The 25,319-nt window shown below is 45.1% G+C and overlaps 1 protein-coding gene across 2 annotated transcripts in view; it reads right to left on the reverse strand.

Moving 5' to 3' along the window:
* Nucleotides 1-25,319, reverse strand: part of C7HXorf38 (chromosome 7 CXorf38 homolog) — a 68,459-nt gene that overhangs the window by 34,280 nt on the left and 8,860 nt on the right. For both annotated transcript variants that reach the window (XM_044300690.1, XM_044300689.1), the window contains exons 2-4: nucleotides 21,533-21,667; nucleotides 14,719-14,841; nucleotides 2,087-2,236 (exon numbers count right to left, since the gene is read on the reverse strand). In XM_044300690.1, the coding sequence (XP_044156625.1) occupies nucleotides 2,087-2,236; nucleotides 14,719-14,841; nucleotides 21,533-21,667 (408 nt within the window). The remainder of the gene's footprint in view (nucleotides 1-2,086; nucleotides 2,237-14,718; nucleotides 14,842-21,532; nucleotides 21,668-25,319) is intronic.

Below are 25,319 nucleotides of genomic sequence, written 5' to 3' on the forward strand. Positions count from 1 at the left end.
GAGTTAACTGTTACCTTGTTTAGTCCCACCAGCAGGCATGGCTTTTATAATACAGTGGTATACCTTGAACACTAATGTTTTACAGCCTATCACTGTACCAGGCTGTGTCTGTGACTCAGTCTAATAATGACATCAAGCCAGACACAGTGTAATAACGTCCTAACAAGGCAGGCCTGGGTGCCATCACTAGGCCCTGGGCTGTCAAAACAACTGATCGGCACCCCATGATTGAATCCTGGGGAGTAAGCTGAGGGACAAAGCCCCCTCCCTATGTCCAATCCCTCAAATGCCGTAGTTGCTATTAACCGTGGCATATGAGTGGTTACATAACCTGGATTGGATTTGTATCTGATCCCTGTCACTGCAGGCAGGTGAAGTGAAACCAGCAGCATATGGAGTGGGCTCAGCTCCTGACCCTGCTCCAAACATACCCTGCTCCATACATACCGTTGCAACTTCCATCGCATATTGAATATGGCAGATGTTAGAAAGGGGTTACATTAGTAGTAAAAACATAAAAATCTACAATAAATTAAAATCTAAATCTAAATATTGGACATCATTTATCAATGTTTTGTTCAGAAAATGAAAACTGTATTTAAACTTGCATCAATTACATATATTTGACATCTGCCGCAACATCATTAAGGTGGCTATGAATAGGGCTGCAGCAAATGATTATTTGAGAAATTGAGTATTCTACCGATTATTTTTGCGATTAATCGAGTACTCTAATAAGAAAAAAATAATTAATAGACTGTTTTCCTTTATAAAAACTCATCAGACCCCCTGCCATCAGTCCCCAACACCCTTTGTTCCCCCCTGTGCGATCAGCCCAAGTGCATCGGTTCCCCCCAGTGCCTTCAGCTCCACTCCCCCAGTGCCATCAGCTCCGTTCCCCCAGTGCCATCAGCTCTGTTCCCCCAGTGCCATCAGCTTCGTTCCCCCAGTGCCATCAGCTCCACTATCCCCCAGTGCCATCAACTTCCCCCCTGTGCCATCAGCTCCGTTCCCCCAGTGCCTTCAGCTCTCCCCCACCCCAGTGCCTTCAGCTCCACTCCCCCAGTGCCATCAGCCCCTTAATGCCATCCATTGTCCCCCACTCCACCAGTGCCTCCATGCCATCCATTGCCATGTGATGTCCTCCACTCCCATCAGATCAGAATGCATTTTGCTGCACTCCGTTTCGTTCAGTTTTGTCCCCATTGCCAATGAATTGGGGACAAAACTGAAGCGTTTTTCCCCCACTATTGAGATCCTATGACGGATCTCAATAGCGGAAAGGGAAAGCGCAGATGGGAAAATAGCCTGAGTGAGACAAACCCTTTTAAGGGAGATAAATTGCTGCCATGGGTGTCTCACTCCTTATTGAAAACACATACAAAGCCAAGCAAGCATGTGTAGGGGATATCAGGAGGAACTGTCCATCTGACAGCTAATGTGTATGGCCAACCTTAGGCACACTGGCAGTCATAGGACTGATTGCACACTTCAAACAGGGAATTTGTAACCCCTTTCTGGATCAGTCCTATATATCTTAGGCTACTTTCCGGTATTGAGATCCGTCATAGGGTCTCAATACCGGAAAAAAAAACTTTTCAGTTTTGTCCCCATTTATTGTCAATGGGGACAAAACGTAACTGAACAGAACGGAGTGCACCAAAATTTATTCCGTTCCGTTTGGTTGCATTCCCATGCCGGAGAGCAATATGCAGCATGCTGCGGTTTGCCTTCCGTCCTCAGATGTGGAGCAAGACGGACATGACCCACAATGCAAGTCAATAGGGGACGGATCAGTTTTCTCTGACACAATCGAAAACGGATCTGTCCCCAATTGACTTTCAATAGAGTTCATGGCGGATCCGTCTTGGCAATGTTAAAGATAATACAACCGGATCCGTTCATAACGGATGCAGACGGTTGTATTATCAGTAACGGAAGTAGTTTTGCTGAACCCTGCCGGATCCAGCAAAAATGCTAGTGTGAAAGTAGCCTTAAATTTATGGTGTATCCAGTTTATATGTCATACAAGCCTTCCATGGAACAGCATGAAGCAGCAAATATAAATCATATATCAGGCTATTACCTTCTGCATTTTGTCACATTCTCTTACAAGGCCAGGCACATGTTTCAATTCTGTAACTAGATTGTACATCTTTTGTCCAAAGGCTGTTAACCAAGGAGTCGAGACCGTCATATCACAAGAATGCATCAACTCATTTCGGCACTTTATTATCTGTGAAAACATGAAGTATTGTTCACGATAGTCATTAAAGAGGTTGTCTGGTTGCAAAATCGAAACACCCCACCATAAAAAAAGTATTGCAATACTCAATACTTTGTGCACACGGCAGCAGCGAGTTTACCATGGCAGCCAGGGCTTCAGTAGCGTCCTGGCTGCCATGGTAACCAATTGGAGCCCCAGGATTACACTGCTGAAGCACCAATGAAGAGGGGGGGAGTGAACCCTGTGGCCACTGCCACCAATGACTTTAATACTGGTGGGGGTTGGGGGGGGGCACACTATGCAAACAATGACTTTAACACTGGTGTTGGGTGCCACCAATAAAGATAACTAACGTTTAATACAAATAAAGGCGGCGAGTCCCGCCCCGGAGGGGTTAACTGCCACTGATTGCAGCACCCTGTCATAGAGGTTGGGTGCCGGCTATGTGATTCTGCCGCCGGCACCCGCCGCCTGTATTTATATTATTGGGTTAGTTATCGGCATTGGTGGCGCAGTGACCACAGCCCCTCCCCTCTCTCCTGTCATTGGCAACAGCGGCACAATGGGGAGGGAGAGACTCCTTCTCCACTGTGCTGCTGGGTACATGGCGCAGGCTGAGAGCAGTGTGCGCCATGTTCTCTGATACTAGACTGTGCAGTAGCGCAGCCAAATATCGGTAAAAGGCAAATCCTGGTATCAAATCGATCCGGGTACAAAAGTATCGATTGGATATTGATAATTCAATACCCGGTGCAACCCTACAATGCATATATATTCCCCCAATACCTGTTTTTCATGTTTGTGTTTTTCTTCCCCCTGTCTGGGCTTCAGCCTATCCTGGCAGGAGGGGTTACATCCAGCACTTCCTGTTTCCTTTCTCAATACCTGTTTTTCATGTCTGTGTTTTTCTTCCCCCTGTCTGGGCTTCAGCCTATCCTGGCAGGACGGTTTACATCCAGCACTTCCTGTTTCCTTTCTCAATACCTGTTTTTCATGTCTGTCTTTTTCTTCCCCCTGTCTGGGCTTCAGCCTATCCTGGCAGGACGGGTTACATCCAGCACTTCCTGTTTCCTTTCTCAATACCTGTTTTTCATGTATGTGTTTTTCTTCCCCCTGTCTGGGCTTCAGCCTATCCTGGCAGGACTGTTTACATCCAGCACTTCCTGTTTTCTTCACTATCTAGCTTTAAGTCTGGCTGCTCTGCAGAGTGATTAGTCACAAGCTGGCCCGCCTGCCACACTATTCAGTCTGCAGTAACCACACCTAATACACCTCCTATGGCCATGTTATTATACCAATACATCCTGCTAGTGTCTTGTTTGTATCTTGCTGCATTATAGCACTAACAGTCCACAGGCTTTTTCCTCACCATCTCCAGAGTGCAAACAATAACAATATTAATAAGCAAGCACATCAAAATACATCAGCAATCTTCTCTTGTACTGACGTGACCTACCGGATTTTGACCTTGGCCCACTCTCGGATCTGTTTCTGTCTCCTCCCTCGTACTGACGTGACCTCCTGGACTGACCCCGGCTAGTTGACCCACCTCGCCCTTCTGTTTTTGGTGGTACCTTGCTTGTTCCACCTCTCTGTCCGCTCGAGTGCTACCTCTCATTGGCTGTCCGCTTCCCTGCTGTCTCTATCTCTCTGCTTGCACTTACTCAGGTCAGGGACTATCGCCCAGTTGCGCCCCGTCACCTAGGGCGAGTGGTGCAAGTAGGCAGGGACAGGGAACCGGGTGGCAGCTCAGGGGGTGCACCTCCGCTCTATCTTTATACCCACGACGCTACCCCGTGACAGCATCTTGCATATGAGGCCAGAATAGGACATGTTGTATCTTATGTGAAACTGACATATGGATGCGGAAAGCACATGGACGTCATCTGTGTACTTTCCACATCTGTATGTCTGTTTCACAGAGGATACAACATGTCCTATTCGGTTTTGTAAAATGCACACCGCGAACACATTGAAGTCAATGGGTCCACAAAAAATGTAGATTGCAAATGGACGGTATCCTTAGTCAGGGGATCTGTGATTTGCAGACTGCAAAACTGATATGGTCATCTGCTACTGACTGCTGAAGTGGGTGCTGAAGGCCTAATATTTGTGATAACTATGAGAAAAGCTCATAATTCTATCTGCTGAGCCTGTAAGATAGCCAGTCGTGTGTGATACTGTCTGCCAATGTGTGTATAAGGTGTGGGAACTTAAAGTGGCTCTGGAAAAAAACTAAAAATGGCCTCATGTTGTATGCAGGTCCAAATTGACAGAAGGCGGGACAACAGAAAAAGGCGGGAACAGCAATACCATAGTGCAGAACAAAATACCGCCCCAGCAGAACCCAATACTACAGTGCAGCACAAAATATGGCCTTGGCAAACCAAATACCACCTACACCGAACACAGTATGAAACGGTGTCATCGTCCTGAGCACGGTTGAATTCTGGTGGGCACCTGCGGCTGCTGGCTAGGTGCATAAGTGCCTGATGTTCCTACATGAATTAACGCTGATAGCATCAGATGTTTACATATCTGGCTGCCGGCCAAAAAGGGGGGCTCTGGTAGCCCCCTGGTTATTGGGCCACCAGGAAATTTCCCTGAGTCTATGGCTAGTCCGCCCACATATCTTAGCCTATCCTGTGTGATACAGTCTACAAAGTGGTAGGTGGCAGATGATAGGCTGTATTATATATTGTTATAAATCAAAAATATACAAAAATAAATATTTCAAAAAAGGCACCACCACTAGCTGGGTGGACTTCACCTCCCACTGTTCTCAATGGCTATGCCCCCATTCATTCAACAGGCATGTTATAGCAGCAAAGTTGCCGCATTTCAAACACAGGTGTGTTCATAACCGTAACCATATGAGACTCCCCTTGCTGGACTTTTAAATACAAGTCACACCCCCAATCGAGTCGGGGGTGGGAATACACAAACCTAATGCAAAGCGAGTACTCATTAACTTGCCACATGTAACACACATTATCCACATATAAAATTATATAAAGTGCAACATTTCATATTATGAATCTACATAATGGATATTATGCAAGGATATCCAGACTGGATGCTGACTAGGGCCCTCAATATCGTCAAAAATAAAAAGAGAAATGAGTTACTGGATAATGTGTTACATGTGCCAAGTTAATGAGTACTCCCTGTATTAGGTTTGTTTATTCCCACCCCCGACTCGATTGGGGGGGGAGGTGACTTGTATTTAAAAGGCCAGCAAGGGGGGGTCGCATATGGTTATTATTAAGAACACACCTGTGTTCGAAACGCATCAACTTTGCTGGGGTGGAGGATTGTGTCTATGTGAGTTATTTGCTACAAGAAGAAATAAAACCGCAACAAAGTTTTATTGCGAGTGCTGGAACCATTCTTTCCTATTTTTCCATTTGAGAGATTTGCCTAGTTCGTTCTCTGCACAGGGCTGTGGAATATGAGGTGAGCTGGATCTTTCTACTGACTATTTTATAGCAGCAACTGTGCCCCAATAACAGAGCTTATTATACCAGAAACAACACACAGCAGAAAGGTGTTTCTGGAGGAAAGATTACTGTATTCATAAAGTTGTTTCATTTTTATTTTAGATGCATGGAAACAGTATAAGTAATTGGTGGCAAAGCCTTGAACCAGACCTGTACTGTCTATGGTGCTGGGCATTAAACCGGCACCACTGTAAATGTATGGTGCGGGTTTGAAGTTGCTGTAATCTAGCAGGGGTAGATTGGGTCCCCAGATGTCTGTGACCCAGCATTTATAGCACTGGTTAAGTAGTTAATAGTGGAAGCATCAGTGCCACTTCTATTATTAGACCCGGTGATCACATTATTGCTGGGTGTTCCTCGGGGAAAGCAATGCTGCTGGGTCTTAGCAGACTCAGATCAGCTATGCCAGTTGTCAACATAGGGGTACAGTTACAGTGGCAAAAATATCATGCACTAAAATACCCACAACTGAAACCATAACCGCCCTTATTCACCCAAGACTATTAGAATGGGATCCCTAATTAATCTCAGTTGTTTTCATATTTAATATGCAGTATTTATATTGCAGTTAATTTGCAAATTTAAAGAGGACCTGTCACCACATGTTATAAAGCAAGAGGAGCTGAGCAGATTGATGTATAGTTTTATGGGAAACGATTCAGTAAAACCTGTAATTTATACATTTATATCTTTGCCTTTTTCACCTCCTGTGAACAGCTATCGGTACAGGAGAGAGGTGTTATCAGTGATGACAGCATTGTGTGTATAAGTCTACATACAGAGAGCTGTCAGTCACTGATAACACTTCCCACTTGTACCAATAGCTCTTCACAGGAGGTGGAAAAATCAAAGATATAATATATGTATAAATTAAAGGTTTTACTGAATCTTTTCCTACTAAAATATATATCAATCTGCTCAGGTCCTCCTGCTCTATAACATGGTGCTTGGTGACAGGTCCTCTTTAACCACCTCCCGACCGCTGTACGCACCGATGCGTCCGGGAGGTGGTTGTTTAGTTCCTCCTGGACGCATCGGCGCGTCCTCTCGCGAGACGCGAGATTACGTCACAGCCGGCCCGCGCATGCGCATCGCGGGCCGGCATTTCGCAGAAGACTATTTCGTCAGCAGCCTGCCGACCACGATCATTGGCTGGCAGGCTGCTGATTTTTAAAAAAACCAATCAGCAGCCATATAACCCCACATATTAGTAAATATGATGGGGTTATATGGCTGCTGTGCTCCTCTGCTCCTTCTTTTGGTCGGTTGGTTCCAGCAGAGGAGCACATCTACTGTGAGTACCCACCACACCACATTTAGCCCCCAGATCACCCCAATTAACCCTTTGATCACCCCTTTTATCCCCCCTGTCAATCACTAGTGAAAGGAAAAAAGTGATCAGTGCAAACTGTCACTTTTTTTTTTCACTGTTATTGACCGTTAGGTTTTAGGTATAGTTTAGGTCCCTTGGTTAGGTAGTTAGCGATCAGTTAGCGCCCAGCCCACCGCACCGCAGTCCGTTATTCGCTGATTAGCGTATCGCTAATCAGCATTTGTACTTTTATAGTATCTGAAAGTGATCAAAACTGATCACTGTCAGATCTATAATAGTACTAGTGTCACTTTAGTTCGCCCTCCACCCAAAACGCAGTGTTTGCCCGATCAGGTCTGATCGGTCGCCCACACGTGCGTTTGCCCACGCCCGCCCCACCGCAGTGACAAAAAAATTTTTTTTTTTTGATCACTGCACATTCACTTTACACGCACTGCGGCGATAAAAAAATCAGTTTTGATATTTTTTATCAACCGCAGCGGCCTCCGGTACTTCGCTAGCCTCCCATTTGTAAGACAGGCTTGCTTTTTTTTTTCTTGGGTAGTCTCAGGGAATACCCCGAAATTTAGTTGCCCACATGTCTAACAGGGGGTATTCTTCTGAAGAGGCCTACAGGCTTCTGACCCAGTCGGATGAGGAGTGGGAACCCTCATCTGATGAATCCAGCGGGTCAGAATACGAACCTGTAGAAAGCAGTGGCTCTCTGACCCAAAGTTCGGACGAGGAGGCTGAGGTCCCTGATAGCACCAGGCGTACCCGGCCCCGTGTCGCTAGACCGCAGGTTGCGCAGGATCCGCTTCAAGAGCAGCAGAGTGGGGCTGGTGCTGTCGGATTACGTGGTGAGGCATACACCAGCAGCCCAGCCCTTCCTGGACCTAGTACCAGCACTGCCGTACAACCTGGTGAAGTAGCGAGCACCAGAAGGGCAGTTGAAGCTGGTACGGTGGCACGTGCAGTAGTGACCCCGTCGCAGCCACCGCAAAGACGTGCCCGTAGAGCCCCTAGAATCCCAGAGGTGCTGGCAAACCCTGATTGGCAGTCCCCAACTTCAGCCGCACCCGTAGTTTTCCCTTTCACCGCCCAGTCTGGAGTTCGGGTTGAGACAGCTCAGATCGATTCGGCCCTGGGATTTTTTGAGCTGTTCTTGACTGCGGAGCTTTTAGACTTAGTCGTGGCAGAGACAAACAGGTATGCCACACAATTTATCACCGCTAACCCGGAAAGCTTTTATGCCCAGCCTTTCCGGTGGAAACCAGTCCAAGTTTCCGAATTTAAAACTTTTCTGGGCCTCCTCCTCAACATGGGCCTGACAAAAAAGCATGAATTGAGGTCATATTGGTCCACGAACCCGATTCATCACATGCCCATGTTCTCTGCTGCTATGTCCAGGACACGATTTGAGGTCATCCTGCGTTTCCTGCACTTTAGCGACAACACCGCCTCCCGTCCCAGGGGCCACCCTGCTTTTGACCGGCTCCACAAAATTCGGCCCCTCATAGACCATTTCAACCAGAAATTTGCAGATATTTATACCCCAGAGCAAAACATCTGCATAGACGAGTCCCTAATACATTTTACCGGGCGCCTTGGCTTCAAACAATACATCCCAAGCAAGCGCGCCCGGTATGGGGTCAAATTGTATAAGCTCTGTGAAAGGGCCACAGGCTATACCCACAAATTTCGGGTCTATGAGGGAAAAGATCAGACCCTGGAGCCGGTCGGTTGCCCTGACTACCTGGGGAGCAGTGGGAAGACAGTTTGGGACTTGGTGTCACCCTTATTCGGCAAGGGGTACCATCTTTATGTGGACAATTTCTACACAAGTGTGGCCCTCTTTAGGCATTTGTTTTTAGAACGGATTGGCGCCTGTGGTACCGCGCGAACTAGTCGCGTGGGCTTCCCCCAACGGCTCGTTAGCACCCGTCTTGCAAGGGGGCAGAGGGCCGCACTGTGTAACGAAGAACTGCTCGCGGTGAAATGGAGAGACAAGCGTGACGTTTACATGCTCTCCTCCATTCACGCAGACACGACAATACAAATTGAGCGAGCAACCCGTGTCATTGAAAAGCCCCTCTCAGTCCACGACTATAACCTCCACATGGGAGGGGTCGACTTCAATGACCAGATGTTGGCTCCGTATTTAGTTTCCCGACGCACCAGACGCTGGTATAAGAAGGTGTCTGTATATTTAATTCAATTGGCTCTGTACAATAGTTTTGTTCTCTACAGTAAGGCTGGGAGAACTGGATCCTTCCTCAAATTTCAGGAAGAGATCATCGCGAACCTCCTGTATCCAGAAGGTTCCGTGGCCCCATCCACCAGTGTAGTTAGCCGTCTACACGAGCGTCACTTCCCCAGTGTCGTTGCTGGTACCTCAAACCGACCGCCACCCCGAAAAAAATGTCGTGTCTGTAGCAGGAGTGGAATAAGGCGTGACACCCGCTATTTCTGTCCTGACTGTCCCGACCACCCTGCCCTATGCTTAGGGGAGTGTTTCCGAAAGTACCACACACAGGTACACCTAGCATAGGGATCATCTCACCAGGATAGGCACACAGGGCTATTAGGGCCCATTCACTCACAGCTGCTGCAAACGTCTCCTTTCACATGGGACAAAGTGCATAACGCACTTCGCCACATCTTTGGGCGATTTGCGCTTTGCACATTGACCCATGGGGAAGGAGAGGTTTGTTCTATAAAGGTAAAAAAACAAAAAAAAAAAAAACAGGTAAGCAACAGGTTAATGTTTAGTTCCAAAAGTTAAAGTTACATGTTCTGTTCCAAAGTTAATAAAATTATTGCGTTGTGGCCTGGTTTTTTCTTTTTTTTTTTTGTCTTTTTACCTTCCAGGTGGACCAACCGATCGACTAGCTGCAGCACCGATGTGCATTCTGACAGAAGCATTGCGCTGCTGTCAGATTACACGCAAGTCGGTGTATGCGGCGCTGCAAGACGGGATTTTCTCCTCTGCAGTGACAGATACGTTTGCCGAGGCATACGAGCTGAGGAGGAGGCGGCGTTCCTATGCTTTGGCAAGCACTTTGTATATATATATATATAAAAAAAAAAATCCCGGCAATGATTTATTCATCCACATCGATTGATGCGAATGGAGAAATCGGGTTTGCCAGGGCATACGAGCTAAGTGGGTATGGATGTAGGGCGGAGCTCCTATGTCCTGGCAGACGCCTTTCCCCTCCATCTTTTTTTTTTGGCAGAGATTTTTTCATCCACATTGATCGATGCGAATGAAGAAATCTGTGCCGTTCATTTTTTTCTTTCAGCCCAGAGGCTCATTGGATACCTTGGGGTGTCTTCTTTCCAAAGTGGGGTCACATGTGGGGTATTTATACTGCCCTGGCTTTTTAGGGGCCCTAAAGCGTGAGAAGAAGTCTGGGATCCAAATGTCTAAAAATGCCCTCCTAAAAGGAATTTGGGCCCCTTTGCGCATCTAGGCTGCAAAAAAGTGTCACACATCTGGTATCGCCGTACTCAGGAGAAGTTGGGGAATGTGTTTTGGGGTGTCATTTTACATATACCCATGCTGGGTGAGAAAAATATCTTGGTCAAATGCCAACTTTGTATAAAAAAATGGGAAAAGTTGTCGTTTGCCAAGATATTTCTCTCACCCAGCATGGGTATATGTAAAATGACACCCCAAAACACATTCCCCAACTTCTCCTGAGTACGGCGATACCAGATGTGTGACACTTTTTTGATGCCAAGGTGGGCAAAGGGGCGCATATTCCAAAGTGCACCTTTCGTATTTCACCGGTCATTTTTTACAGATTTTGATTGCAAAGTACTTCTCACACATATGGGCCCCTAAATTGCCAGGGCAGTATAACTACGCCACAAGTGACCCCATTTTGGAAAGAAGACACCCCAAGGTATTCCGTGAGGGGCATGGCGAGTTCCTAGAATTTTTTATTTTTTGTCGCAAGTTAGTGGAATATGAGACTTTGTAAGGAAAAAAGAGAAAAAAAAAAAATCATCATTTTCCGCTAACTTGTGACAAAAAATAAAAAATTCTAGGAACTCGCCATGCCCCTCACGGAATACCTTAGGGTGTCTTCTTTCCAAAATGGGGTCACTTGTGGGGTAGTTATACTGCCCTGGCAATTTAGGGGCCCAAATGTGTGAGAAGTACCTTGCAATCAAAATGTGTAAAAAATGCCCTGCAAAATCCGAAAGGTGCACTTTGGAATATGTGCCCCTTTGCCCACCTTGGCAGCAAAAAAGTGTGACACATCTGGTATCGCCGTACTCAGGAGAAGTTGGGGAATGTGTTTTGGGGTGTCATTTTACATATACCCATGCTGGGTGAGAAAAATATCTTGGTCAAATGCCAACTTTGTATAAAAAAATGGGAAAAGTTGTCTTTTGCCAAGATATTTCTCTCACCCAGCATGGGTATATGTAAAATGACACCCCAAAACACATTCCCCAACTTCTCCTGAGTACGGCGATACCACATGTGTGACACTTTTTTGCTGCCAAGGTGGGCAAAGGGGCGCATATTCCAAAGTGCACCTTTCGGATTTCACCGGTCATTTCTTACACATTTTGATTGCAAAGTTCTTCTCACACATTTGGGCCCCTAAATTGCCAGGGCAGTATAACTACCCCACAAGTGACCCCATTTTGGAAAGAAGACACCCCAAGGTATTCTGTGAGGGGTATGGTGAGTTCCTAGAATTTTTTATTTTTTGTCGCAAGTTAGTGGAATATGAGACTTTGTAAGAAAAAATAAAAAAAAAATAAATCATCATCATTTTCCGCTAACTTGTGACAAAAAATAAAAAGTTCTATGAACTCACTATGCCCATCAGCGAATACCTTAGGGTGTCTACTTTCCGAAATGGGGTCATTTGTGGGGTAGTTATACTGTTTGGGCATTGTAGAACCTCAGGAAACATGACAGGTGCTCAGAAAATCAGAGCCGTTTCAAAAAGCGGAAATTCACATTTTTGTACCATAGTTTGTAAATGCTATAACTTTTACCCAAAGCATTTTTTTTTTTTGCCCAAACATTTTTTTTTAATCAAAGACATGTAGAACTATAAATTTAGCGAAAAATTTATATATGGATGTCGTTTTTTTTGCAAAATTTCACAGCTGAAAGTGAAAAATGTCATTTTTTTGCAAAAAAATCGTTACATTTTGATTAATAACAAAAAAAGAAAAAATGTCAGCAGCAATAAAATACCACCAAATGAAAGCTCCATTAGTGAGAAGAAAAGGAGGTAAAATTCATTTGGGTGGTAAGTTGCATGACCGAGCGATAAACGGTGAAAGGAGTGTAGTGCCGAAGTGTAAAAAGTGGCCTGGTCATGAAGGGGGTTTCACCTAGCGTGGCTGAAGTGGTTAAAGAGCTATAACTTACATTTTTTTTATTTATGTTTTTATATATTTCTTATTATAACTTATTATTTTTCACACATTTTTGCACATGTATTTGTGTGTCACAATTTTTTTTTTGCAGGCTAACAAATAAAAAAGTTAGGACCATTATACCACGAATCCCATGGTCATTGAAGAGGACCTTTCGTGGGTCCAGACATAATAAAATGTGGCACTTTAGGTAGGGCATCAAACAGGGATCTAATAGAGCTTACTATTATTCCTGGGCGCCGCTCCGTTCGCCCGCTGTGGCCCCCCGTTAATTCTCGCGCCTGGTATGCTCTACAGGGTTTCTCTGTGGGCGTCTCTTTCTCCTCCCTATTAGATCCCTGTTTAATGCCCTACCTAAAGTGACACTTATTTTATAATGTCTGGACCCATGAATGGTCCTCTTTAAAGGGGTTGGCCCATCTCAGACTTTAAAGGCATATCGTTAAGCTATGTCATCAATGTCAGATAAGTGTAAGTCTCACCTCTGAGACTCGCACCTATCTCCAGAAAATGCTCCCCAAACTGAAGGAGAGCGCATGTGTCCTCCTTTCACTGCTATGGTAGTTCCAAAAATAGCTGAGCCAGCTCGGTTATTTAAGTCCCACAGTGGTGAATTAAGAGTGCACCATGCATGCATGGCCACCTTTCCATTTAGCTGTCGGAGACAGCAGAGCCAGCACTTGGCTACATTTCGGAACTCCTATAGCGGTGAATTGAGAACAATTGTCTGTGGCTCCATTCCCCTGAAGACGACGCCTAGTGCGGTGAAACATGTCAGGGGGAGCTACGTCTCATAACGTTTTAAAGATTATGTTAGGGATAATCTGAGCTGCAGCACCGCGATCTGCAGACGCAGAGCGAACCAGCTCTTTTGACAGGGGTAGCAAAGACCCAATTAGCAGGCATCGATATAAGCTTTCAGTTAGAAGCACTATTCAATAGAGATCCAGATATTAGCGTACAGATCGACCTGCTCACTGAGGGATTGAAAGCCCAAAAGGTCTCAACTGTCTGGTGTCAGTTAACACCAGCAGACAAAGGGACAGATTTATCATGACTCTGACAGCTCACTCCACTTTAACATATGGCTAAAGTCAGCTTTAGCCAAGTCAGATTTATGGACGGCCCTTTAAGACTGTAATAAATGTGGTTTGACGGTAGCAGTTTATCCGTCAGTAAGCAGCTTTACAAAAGTCGCACATCTTTACGAAAAAGTCGCACGTTTTTTATGAAAAAGTCGCATGTTCTATTAAAAAGTCTCATAAGATAAGCATGGTCCTCACTGGAGTGAAATTGCGACTTTTTTGCGACTTTTTAAATAGTCCCAATAGTAAATCTGTCTAGAGATTCATTTACATAAGAAAACACGCCCACTTTCAGAAAACTGGCGAGCATAGTGCAGAGCAGAAAAAAGTCGCAAATTTGTGCGCAGTTTTAGCGTTTAGGACTTTTTGGGGGACTTTTTCTGACCTGAGCTAATGATAAATCTGGCCCAAAGAGTTTATGATTCAGCGCCAGATGGCAAGTCTTATGAATCATATATAACACTCACAAAAGGATATAGTTATATCCCCGACTCTGATATTGTACAGTGACGGAGTGTTATATATTCCTACTACCTGTCAATTATCCCTCCATATGTACTTTTAATAATACTCTCAACAGAGTCTTTTTGTTTTGTCTCATGTGTATGTCAATAAGAAATAAAAGTTACATTTTAACATAGACCCTAAACAGGAATTATTCGTTTTAGGACTATTGGATTATATATTTTGACCTCCTGGGTCCAGTGGGTCATTCTGAAAGAATGAATTGAGAACACCCACGCATGTTATCCTTCAATCTGCAATTTGTACATTTATAACTTAGCTTTTTCTAACAACTACAGGTACAGGGAGGAGGGGTTATCAGAGATCGATAACACTGTGTGTATAAAGGAATAACTGTCAGTCACTGATAACCCTCCCTCCTGTACCGATAGTTTTTCAGAAAGTGGAAAAACTTTTCAGAAAAAAAAAATATACCATATATAAATGTATAAATTACCAGTTCTGCTGAATCTTTTCCCACAAAATTATATATCACTCTGCTCAGCTCCTCCTGCTCTATAACATGCTGCTTTCAGATTGAATTCTGTGGTGACAGGTCCTCTTTAAAGGGGTTAAAGAAATATGTAACAAACATATGTAATATGTAACAAACATATGACAGATGGATACATGTTCCTGTGACAGTACCCATGAATATAAAGTAGTATACGTTACCTCTCTAACCCTCGATATGTTTGGTACTCTGAAATAATCACAATTATTTATCAGGTTGAGAAGAGCTGCTGCATCACACTGCTCAGGTCCTCTGATCTGGGCTTGTCCGCGTGGCATATACACCTATGAAACAAATACTGATTAAGTGGGCTGAATTAGAAATCCTTGTAGAAGCTGTGGATTCAGCATTAGTCTCATACTGTTCACACATAGCAGATTTTCTGTCTATTTCAGTTCAGATCACGCATTCAAATAAGATTTTTTAAAACATCCAATCCGGACACATTGCAGATTCCTTTCACGTTTTGTTGCAGATTTCACCCATTGCAGAACAAAGGGTAAAATCAAGAGCCAGATCCAGGATATTTCTGCAGGACGTTCATGTATATATATTAACACTTCCTAAATCCACAGGATCTAGATCACATGTTGGTAAATGCTACTGGAAAGAAGGCCATGTGAACAATGTCAGTAACACGCCAATAATCTATATGGGGTCATCTTGTTCTTCTGCCACTTATTCACTCATCTGAAAATGAGGATTTTTTGAGTAGTCAAATCCTTTTCTAGTACACTGGGAGACATAGGCACCTTTGATAAAGGCTATTGCCATTAGGAGATTAATCATATGCATAATAGAGCATTAGCTCCTCTTACCAGAATATACGTCTCCTGCAGGCATTTAGCTAAACCAGAGGTTACTCAAGCAGTGGAAGAAGCAGAAACAAAACAATTCATCACATTCTAGAGAACAAAAATCTTAAGTTTAGATTCAGAATTAGGGGACCATAATTAACAATAAACTGTGAACAGGAAACTTTATCATGGGAGCTGTGTCGGTCAATTAACTTGAGAGTACTCAAAATTGAGGGACACGGGCACCTTAGGGAATCTCAAAGGTCGAGAGAACACCAAGGAAAGAGTGATTCGGTCTGCCTAAGCCACTGGGGCCTGCAACAGCCTACAACAAAGAGGATGTAAATGTATTAATAGGTGAAGGTGTGAAAGGAAGACCAGGTGGCTTCTATGCACACCTAGACAGCAAAAGCCTGATGACGCACAGCTCAACTGTAGCAGAATGTACCAGAATGTGTGCTTTACTAATAGCCAACTGAATCAATTGAGCAATGGCAAACTTAGGCTACTTTCACACTAGCGTTCGGGGCTCCGCTTGTGAGTTCCGTTCAAAGGCTCTCACAAGCGGCCCCGAACGGATCCGTACTGCCCTAATGCATTCTGAGTGGATGCGGATCCGCTCAGAATGCATCAGTCTGGCAGCGTTTGGCCTCTGCTCCGCTCAGCTCAGCAGGCGGACACCTGAATGCTGCTTGCAGCGTTCGGGTGTCCGCCTGGCCGTGCGGAGGCAAACGGATCCGTCCAGACTTACAATGTAAGTCAATGGGGACGGATCCGTTTGAATATGACACACTATGGCTCAATTTTCAAACGAATCCGTCCCCCATTGACTTTCAATGTAAAGTCTGGACGGATCCGTCTGAGGCTACTTTGACACTTAGAATTATTTTTACAATATAATGCAGACGGATCCGTTCTGAACGGATCCACCGTCTGCATTATATGAGCAGATCCGTCTCAGACGGATCCGCTCTGAACGCAAGTGTGAAAGTAGCCTTAAAGGTCAGCAGGCCCTTTTATGGACTCCCATTAACCAAAAAAAAATTAGTCTAAATAGTGGAAGTAGGAATTGAAGGACAGGTAGACAAGGTTTGAATACTATCAAGATTGTGGGGGGAACGTTTCCTAGGAGGATCTAGAGATAGGTTGATATAGGGCAAGACACTATCCTCGTTAAGATGGAAGCAGGAAACCACCTTGGGACAGAAAGAAGGAACTGGGTAGAGAACTATCTAGTTCTGGTGGAGGATTGGGAAAGCACAGCAGCACAACATATCCGACAGTTCAGAAACCCTTCGGATGGATGCCAGCAGCCTAAGGAAGACCACCTTCCAAGTCAGTTGGTGAAGCAGGATCTCCCGCAGGGGTTCAAAGGAAGCAAACTGTATGGCATTGAGGACAAGATCCTATTTTTGGGGGGCACTGCATATAATACACCCCACAAAAAGATACGGTTGATATACATGGAGGCCAGAGGGCAATGGAAAATAACAGATATGGAAGCAGCCTGTCTCTTGAGATAACTCAAATCTAGTGCAACTTTCAAACAACGCTCCATCAGGCCAGGCCAGAGCTACCAAGATTGATGGAATTGCTGTCAACCATTTGAGAGTCCTGTGTATAAGAGGATCAGGCTGGAAGACATATCTAAGGCTGAAACAACTCCAAGGTGCTACCAGGATATTGCCAAAGCTTCAGGATCCTGGCGTGTGACATGAATCAGTAGAACCTGGATTTAATCAGGTCCCACTTGGAGCCAATTTTAGGTCTCATCTAGAGCAGATTTAGTTAAAGAGCTACTGGCGGAGAAACCATTACCCTGACTACACATGGCTAAAGTTGTTGGTAACCTAGATGTCGACTCCAAGGATATGAACCAAGGAGGGAGCTAGAATGTGATTCTGCCTGCTCCTACCATAGTCGCTGCATTGCGGGTTCCACCTTTGTGGTTGAGATCTCTGCTTGGACATAAACAGGGTGGCCTTCCACGAGAGCTTTCAAGTATTACACAGGAAAACCGCTCTCACTTCCAGAATGTCGATGGGAAGAGAGGATTCCTACAGGGACCAGACATCCTGGGCATCAGATTACCGAAAAACTCCCCCAAACTCGGGGGTTCGCATCTGTGGAGAGAGCTAGTAAATGAAAGGGCAGGAAGGAGCAGCCTCAGAGAATAGCTAGGGAGGAGAGCAGGTACGTCTGCCTTCTATGGACTCTTAGCCCTATACCTGCAGGAGAAGTATAGTCTGATAGGAGGAGTGAATACTCTTTTTGAGCTTAGTGGCAGCCCCCTAGTTGCAGCAGTCCATACCTAAGGTGCTTGTGACACAAGTAAGAAATAATTAAGCCTCAATCATGTAACACTGTTAGCTTTGCACCAGGATCTTGGCAGATAACATGATGCATTGAAAACTGATTGCACCATATGTTTTTTGTCAGTCTTGCATGGCTTTATCCTAACATTATCCAGGAGCAAGGGCCTACATTGCCAGTGAATAACAAAGTGACCAGATGCTGGTGTAGTGCTGACTCAGCATGTTGGCCATTTTCGGCTGACTATCATTTGAAAAATTAGAGTGAACAATTGTTCGCAATCACCATCAACCCTGTGATTGACCAATTTAGAAAATTTCATATATGTGTTTGGTATGATCGCCATATTTGGCTGATCATTTGCCAGTGTGCTCAAGGAGCAGGGAGTCAGCCACTTAGGTCTAGCATGTTGCTGGTGGGATCGTTCCTAAGAGAGATCCATTGGCAAACTAATCGGCCACTAGGAGGCAGATGATTATCTTGTGTGGTTAGTTGGTTTACATTTTCCCTGCAGAGCAGAGCAGCATTCTTGCTGTACAAGGAACTGCAGACAAACCCATCCACTTGAATCGGACTCCTACAGGTCATATAGCATATGCCGCCAATTTAAAAGGCGAGGAAAAAAACCCTTTCAAAAAGCTAGTCATTTGAAGACATGCCACATAAAGAAGGAAGTAGAGGCTGGCTGGGGCCCTGGATAGCATCATAACTACAAAAGGTAGGGGATGGATAAGGGAAGTAAAACTTCTATAGTTATTTAATGAGGTTGTCCGCGCTTTTACTATTGATGGCCTATCCTCAGGATAGGTCATCAATATCAGATTGGCAGGGCTCTGACACCCAGCACCCCCTCCGATCAGCTGCATGAGGAGGCAGCGCACGCAGTGCACATGTGCCGTCTCCCTTCTCTCTTCCTGTTCACTGTGCCGTCTCCTCATGCAGCTGATCGGCGGAGGTGCCGGGTGTCAGAGCCCTGCCAATCTGATATTGATGACCTATCCTGCGGATACCGGTACATCATGAATATTGAACTCTAGGAAAACTCCTTCTGGTACATTCACACATGGATGTAAACGCATGTATTTTTTGCAGAAATTTACAGCCACTATAATCACTACAATCTCTCACCTACAGTGACCTTTAAACTGTACTAATCAATTGAAAAACAAACTGAAATGTTTTAGGTGGAGGGAAGAAAACAAGAAAAACTAAAATAACGTGGTTGCATAAGTATAACTGGGGATGTAGCTGTGTTCAGAATTAAGCAATCACATTCAAAATCATGTTAAATAGGAGTCAGCATACACCTGCCATCATGTAAAGTGCCTCTGATTAACCCCAAATAAAGTTCAGCTGCTCTAGTTGGTCTTTCCTGAAATTTTCTTGGTTGCATCCCACAGCAAAAGCCATGGTCCACAGAGAGCTTCCAAAGCATCAGAGGGATCTCATTGTTACAAGGTATCAGTCAGGAGAAGGGTACAAAAGAATTTCCAAGGCATTAGATATACCATGGAACACAGTGAAGACAGTCATCATCAAGTGGAGAAAGTATGGCACAACAGTGACATTACCAAGAACTGGACGTCCCTCCAAAATTAATGAAAAGACGAGAAGATAACTGGTCTGGGAGGCTACCAAGAGGCCTACAGCAACATTAAATGAGCTGCAGGAATATCTGGCAAGTACTGGCTGTGTGGTACATGTGACAACAATCTCCCGTATTCTTCATATGTCTGGGCTATGGTGTAGAGTTGCAAGACGAAAGCCTTTTCATACGAAGAAAAACATCCAAGCCAGGCTACATTTTGCAAAAACACATCTGAAGTCTCCCAAAAGCATGTGGTTATGGTCTGATGAAACCAAGGTTGAACTTTTTGGCCATAATTCCAAAACATACTGTATGTTTGGCGCAAAAACAACACTGCACATCACCAAAAGAACACCATCCCCACAGTGAAGCATGGTGGTGGCAGCATCATGCTTTGGGGCTGTTTTTCTTCAGCTGGACCTGGGGCCTTAGTTAAGCTAGAGGGAATTATTAACTGTTCCAAATACCAGTCAATATTGGCACAAAACCTTCAGGCTTCTGCTAGAAAGCTGAACATAAAGAGTAACTTCATCTTTCTGCATGACAACGACCCAAAGCATACATCCAAAACAACAAAGGAATGGCTTCACTAGAAGAAGATTAAACTGATTCTGTCACCTCTTTTTACCCTATAGAGATGCGGACATGCACGGCTAGATCGCTGCTAGCATGTCCGCAATATACCTGTCCCATATCTGTGAGTGGTTTTATTGAGTGTAAAAAATGATTTTATATATATGTAAATCAGCCTGGTAAGGAACCCAAGGGGCTGCACTAACCGTTCTGGAGCCCAGCCACTCCCCCCCGTAAAGGAGCCCAGCACTGCCTGTATCCAGGAATCTCCTCCTTGCTTACGAAGTGCGCAGTGCCGGCATAGTGTTCCTTCCCTGTGCTGGTATCAGCTTCAGGGAAGGAACTGCGCATGCGTGAGCTTGCGCATCGCGAGATTACAGCGATCTGACTTTGTGAGCAAGGAGGAGATTCCTGGATACAGGCAGTGCTGGGCTCCTTTACGGGGGGGAGTGGCTGGGCTCCAGAACGGTTAGTGCAGCCCCTTGGGTTCCTTACCAGGCTGATTTACATATATATAAAATCATTTTTTACACTCAATAAAACCACTCACAGATATGGGACAGGTATATTGCGGACATGCTAGCAGCGATCTAGCCGTGCATGTCCGCATCTCTATAGGGTAAAAAGAGGTGACAGAATCCCTTTAAAGTTTTGGAATGGCGCAGCCAGAGCCCAGACCTGAATCTGATTAAATATCTGTGGGGTGGTCTGAAGAGGGCTGTGCACAGGAGATGCCCTCACAATCTGACAGATTTGGAGCGTTTTTGCAAAGAAGAGTGGGCAAATCTTGCCAAGTCAAAATGTGCCATGCTGATAGACTCATACCCAAAAAGACTGAGTGCTGGTATAAAAAAAAGGTGCTTCAACAAAGTATTAGTTTAAGGGTGTGCACACTTATGCAACCATATAATTTTATTTTTCAATTTTTTTCTTCCCTCTACCTAAAAGATTTCAGTTTGTTTTTCAATTGAGTGGTACAGTTTATAGGTCACATTAAAGGTGGAAAAAGTTCTGAAATGATTTATCTTTGTCTAATTTTTTTTTACATCACAGAAACCTGACATTTTAACAGGGGTGTGTAGACTTTTTATATCCACTGTATGTGAATGTGGCCTTGAAATTTCACTTTGTCTTGAATAAAACACCCTTAGGCCTCATTCACATTTCTGTTTTTTGCTGACATGTCTGTCATGCTGTCTGCATTTACTACGCATTCTCCACATATATCTGTTGACTTTTATGTTTGTTCACATATCAATATATTTTTCTGTCCATGGGTCAGTGAAAAAAATCACGGAGACATGCACTACTTTAGTGTGGACCAAACATGGCCATTGAAGTCTATGGGTGCGTGAAAATCGCGAAGACAACACTGATGACATCCGTGTTTGGTCCAGGTTAGGTCCATTTTTCACTAACAGGAGATGCTTTTGAAATTAATTTTCCACAGACATGCGGGGGGCAAAAAACGGAAAAGAGCAAACATGAATGCTTCATGGACATCTTAATGGATGAAACATAGACTGATTTTTTTCACGGGCGTCAAACGGACACGGAAATGTGAACGAGGCCTTAGTGCTAGACTCATATCACAATGTGTCAATAAAAGCTAATAATCAAGTATAATACCATTATACGCAGAATATATGGAATTACAATATCAAGATAGAAATAATTGCCTCTTGGTGACGGCGGCCATATTACCTTAGCCACTTCCCAGTATTGTGTAGGCCACAGTGACGGGTTGCTGTTTCCCCAGTAGATTTCTCCATTTCTGTTGTTATGGTGAGCTAGAATGAGTTCTTTCCACGCTGCACACACTGGACAACCGGGCTCAAACTTGTGGGGAGAAAAAAACAAAAAGTAACTGCTGCATGCAGGACTTTTTCATCCGCTGAAAAATGGATCTCAGATGGATGCCAAATGTGCATATCTGATGCATAGAATCCGTTTTTTTAGAGGATGCTGTGTTTTTTTTTTTTCCTGTTCTTCTGATGGGTCAGAAGAATGGAAAAATAAGGGCACATAACCCCAAACATAAGGGCTCTGTGCCCATGCTGCGGAGCGCAGATAGCAGTCCTCATTGCACAGGGACTGGCCGTCTGCACTCCCTTCCGCAGATGCGGACTCACTAACTTGAATGGGTGCGCAAGATACGGCAAAAGATAGGACATGTCTTATCTTTTGCAGAAAGGAGGCACGGATGTAGGTGCTTCGCAATGTTTCCGTCGGTTTCCGATCCGTGCCTCCAGTCTTTAAAAGATAGGGCATGACAACAAATGCAGAAATGATATTCAGGCGGCACTCACCATTGGGTGCAACAAGCTTTTTTAATCCTCCAAAATGGATCGCTGGGTACATCAGAAGCTGAATACATCAATGGCTGAATACATCAGGACGCTGAGTACATGTATAAAGCTGAGTACATCAATGGCTGAATACATCAGGATGCTGAGTACATCAATGGCTGAATACATCAGGACGCTGAGTACATGTATAAAGCTGAGTACATCAATGGCTGAATACATCAGGACGCTGAGTACATGTATAAAGCTGAGTACATCAATGGCTGAATACATCAGGACGCTGGGCACATGTATAAAGCTGAGTACATCAATGGCTGAATACATCAGGACGCTGAGTACATGTATACAGCTGAGTACATCAATGGCTGAATACATCAGGACGCTGAGTTACATTGTGGCTTGGGACGGACTTAGATACATGCAGTGGTTGAGGTTCGGCTATGGCTGTTTCGCGCGCCAGCACTTCATCAGGCCTTCGGCTTGGGTATAACTGCGCGTCCGCGCCAGTTATTTAAGCATCTCCAACGTCTCACAACTGTGGCGTCACCGGCTGCGACGCAGAACTCAGCGCCCTCGTGGGACGTCATCCCGGTGCTGTATAGTGTATTATAACACATTTTTAAAAACAACAAATCTCTTTCAGACATACTGGATGATCAAAGAAACACTTGCCAATCTATTTTGTCATTTAGACCTGACGGACCCATTGCGCCCGTGCACAGTACCCATCTGCTCTCTCTCCTTAATAATTTGCGGTGCCTGTCTCCTCCCTGTGGGAGGTTCTGCACTGTTTCTATACCTGCGAACTTTAGTACATTGACATTTCCATCATGTATAGAGTTGACATGTTCTATTACACGTGGGCATCCCTTGCCTGATCTGATGGATAATATATGTTCCCTAATCCTTTCATTTAGGCTTCTGATGGTTTTGCCGATGTAGAATCTGCTGCATATGCAAATTAATAAATAGACAACAAACTTGGTTTTACAAGTAATTAGTGTTTTAACCCTATTTTGGACACCTCCAAAATATAGGGTTTCCCATTGGGGCTTAAATTTGCAGCACATGCAGTCTCCACAGCGGCGATTGCCTTTGGGTCTCCACCCGTCTAACCAGGTTTTTGTCTCCTCCCTAAAGCGGCTGCGTACTATTATATCTTTGAGCGTGTGGCACGTCCTAAATGAAATAATAGGACGAGTACCCTTCATATCTGTGAGATTGTTATCTCCTTACAAAATGTCGCAATTGCTGCGTATCACTTTTTTAATCTGTTCTGCTATGGGACTAAATTCGAAGGAGAAGACAAATGTGAGGGCCCACCAGAGCGATTAGCTTGGGGGACACATGGGGGCAATGACCCCCATATTTTATGGCAGAGTTACTAGGCAGTTTGTGTTCTCTACCACCCCCCACCCCCCCTTTCTTTCTCTTTCCCGCTTTTATTTTTCAGGTATATTTACCTCAAAGAAGCTGAATCCAGTTGGAGCTGGTTCTGTTTATGTTGGCGATTCTGGATGGCAACTGACGCAGTGTTTTTAATTGGTTGCTGCCCTGTTGCTGGGGGAGATTTCCAGCTCTGTGATTCGTCCCTGCCCGCAAGGCGGGAAATTTGTCCCCTTTATATTCCCAGGTTCGCCGCTACCTCAGGGCAGTCGTCGCGGATCTGGACAGCGCCGGACCAGGATGGAGGATTTGCTGCGCCAGCTGATCGTGAGAGCGGAGTCTGCCGGCGGGAAAGAATGGCTGAAGACCTGCCTGTTGATGCTGCCGTCTCTCCTGCCGCTGCCATCGCCTCAGAGGACGCCGTCGCCACTGCTCCTGATGTCGGCTGAGGAAGGGAAGGAGCCAGAAGACAGAGGAGCCACCCCGGAGCTGTATGCGGAGGAGCCATCAGTTACCAAGTGCCGGGGGGAGGAGTTGTCTGCGCTGCCTCGCAAAAGAGCTCGTAAAGCCAGGAGCGCTTATACTCCTCCCCCTCCGGAGGCTTGGCGCCGGCGCAGCAGCAGGGAAGATAGTGTGGCCTCCGGCCGGAGCCGGAGGTCCTCCAAGAGCGGCGAGTCAAGAGGACAGAGCGGCGTTCCGCTCTGTACAGCAAGTTCCAGCACCAGCAGGGGGCAGCATCATCAGAAAGTGACGGTTCCAGTGCCACGTCATCAGCAAGCGGCGGTGTCGGAGCGACTTCATCAGCAAGCTGCCAGCGGAAGATTATCAGCACAGGCCTGCGCTTCACAGGGTTTTCAGCAAGTAGATTTAGGGCGGCCTGTTGAGAGGCTCCCACCTCCTGTGGTCGAGCTGTCTCCAGGCCCCTCAGGAAGATCTCCAAAACGGTCAGCTGCAGCCTCTCGTCCAGTCAAGGAGGGACACCCTGTTGGTGAGATTCTCAATGTTTTGTCTGTGTCTGATTCAGCGTTGGTAGCTGGTCTGGTTAAGCTGCTAGTGAAAGCTACTGGCAGGCAAAAGGTTAATTCAGCTTCAGATGTCTGGAGCTCTAAGTCTGATCAGGTGAAGCTGCCTGATGTTGAGTGTGGCAGTGTTTTACCTGATGTTGAAAAAGGTGCTGGTGTGAAGGAGATTTGTTTTAAGGAAGCTTTAGCTTGTGAGGTTTCACCGCTGGGTTTTCATTTGAGTAGTAATATCAAAGAACGTGTTTGGCGAATGGAATATGTGGAGTTAATGTCATTATTGCCTTCTGCCAAAGATCAGGTTGTTAGAAAGGAAGATAGAATGGATGAAGAAAGAAAGCGTTTTCTCCCCAGGTCTTTTAATAATTGGCTGCAAGCCTTTTGTATTTATTCTGCAGTACTGGGTGAGAAGCATCCTGAGCTTTGTTCAGGTCTCTTTCAACATCTGGACATAATTATAGAGGCATACCGGAATTTTGGCGGAATGGCGTGGTTCCAGTATGACGAGACATTCCGCCAAAAGCCAGCGGTGCACCCGTCTCTTAGATGGGGGGTGAAGGATATTGGGCTGTGGGTGAACTTGATGTTGCCCCAGAAATCAGTTCCAGTTAAGTCGTCTAATCCTTCACAAACCAGTATGAGAAAAGGGGTGTGTTTTGCCTTTAACGAGGCCACTTGTAAATGGTTAAGTAACTGTCGTTTTAAACATGAGTGTTCTTTTTGTGGAGGTACCCACCCCATGTCTCGCTGTTTCAAAAGGAACTCCCAGTCTGGCCAGCA

Source organism: Bufo gargarizans, chromosome 7 (genome assembly GCF_014858855.1).
Source record: "Bufo gargarizans isolate SCDJY-AF-19 chromosome 7, ASM1485885v1, whole genome shotgun sequence".
Taxonomy (NCBI): domain Eukaryota; kingdom Metazoa; phylum Chordata; class Amphibia; order Anura; family Bufonidae; genus Bufo; species Bufo gargarizans.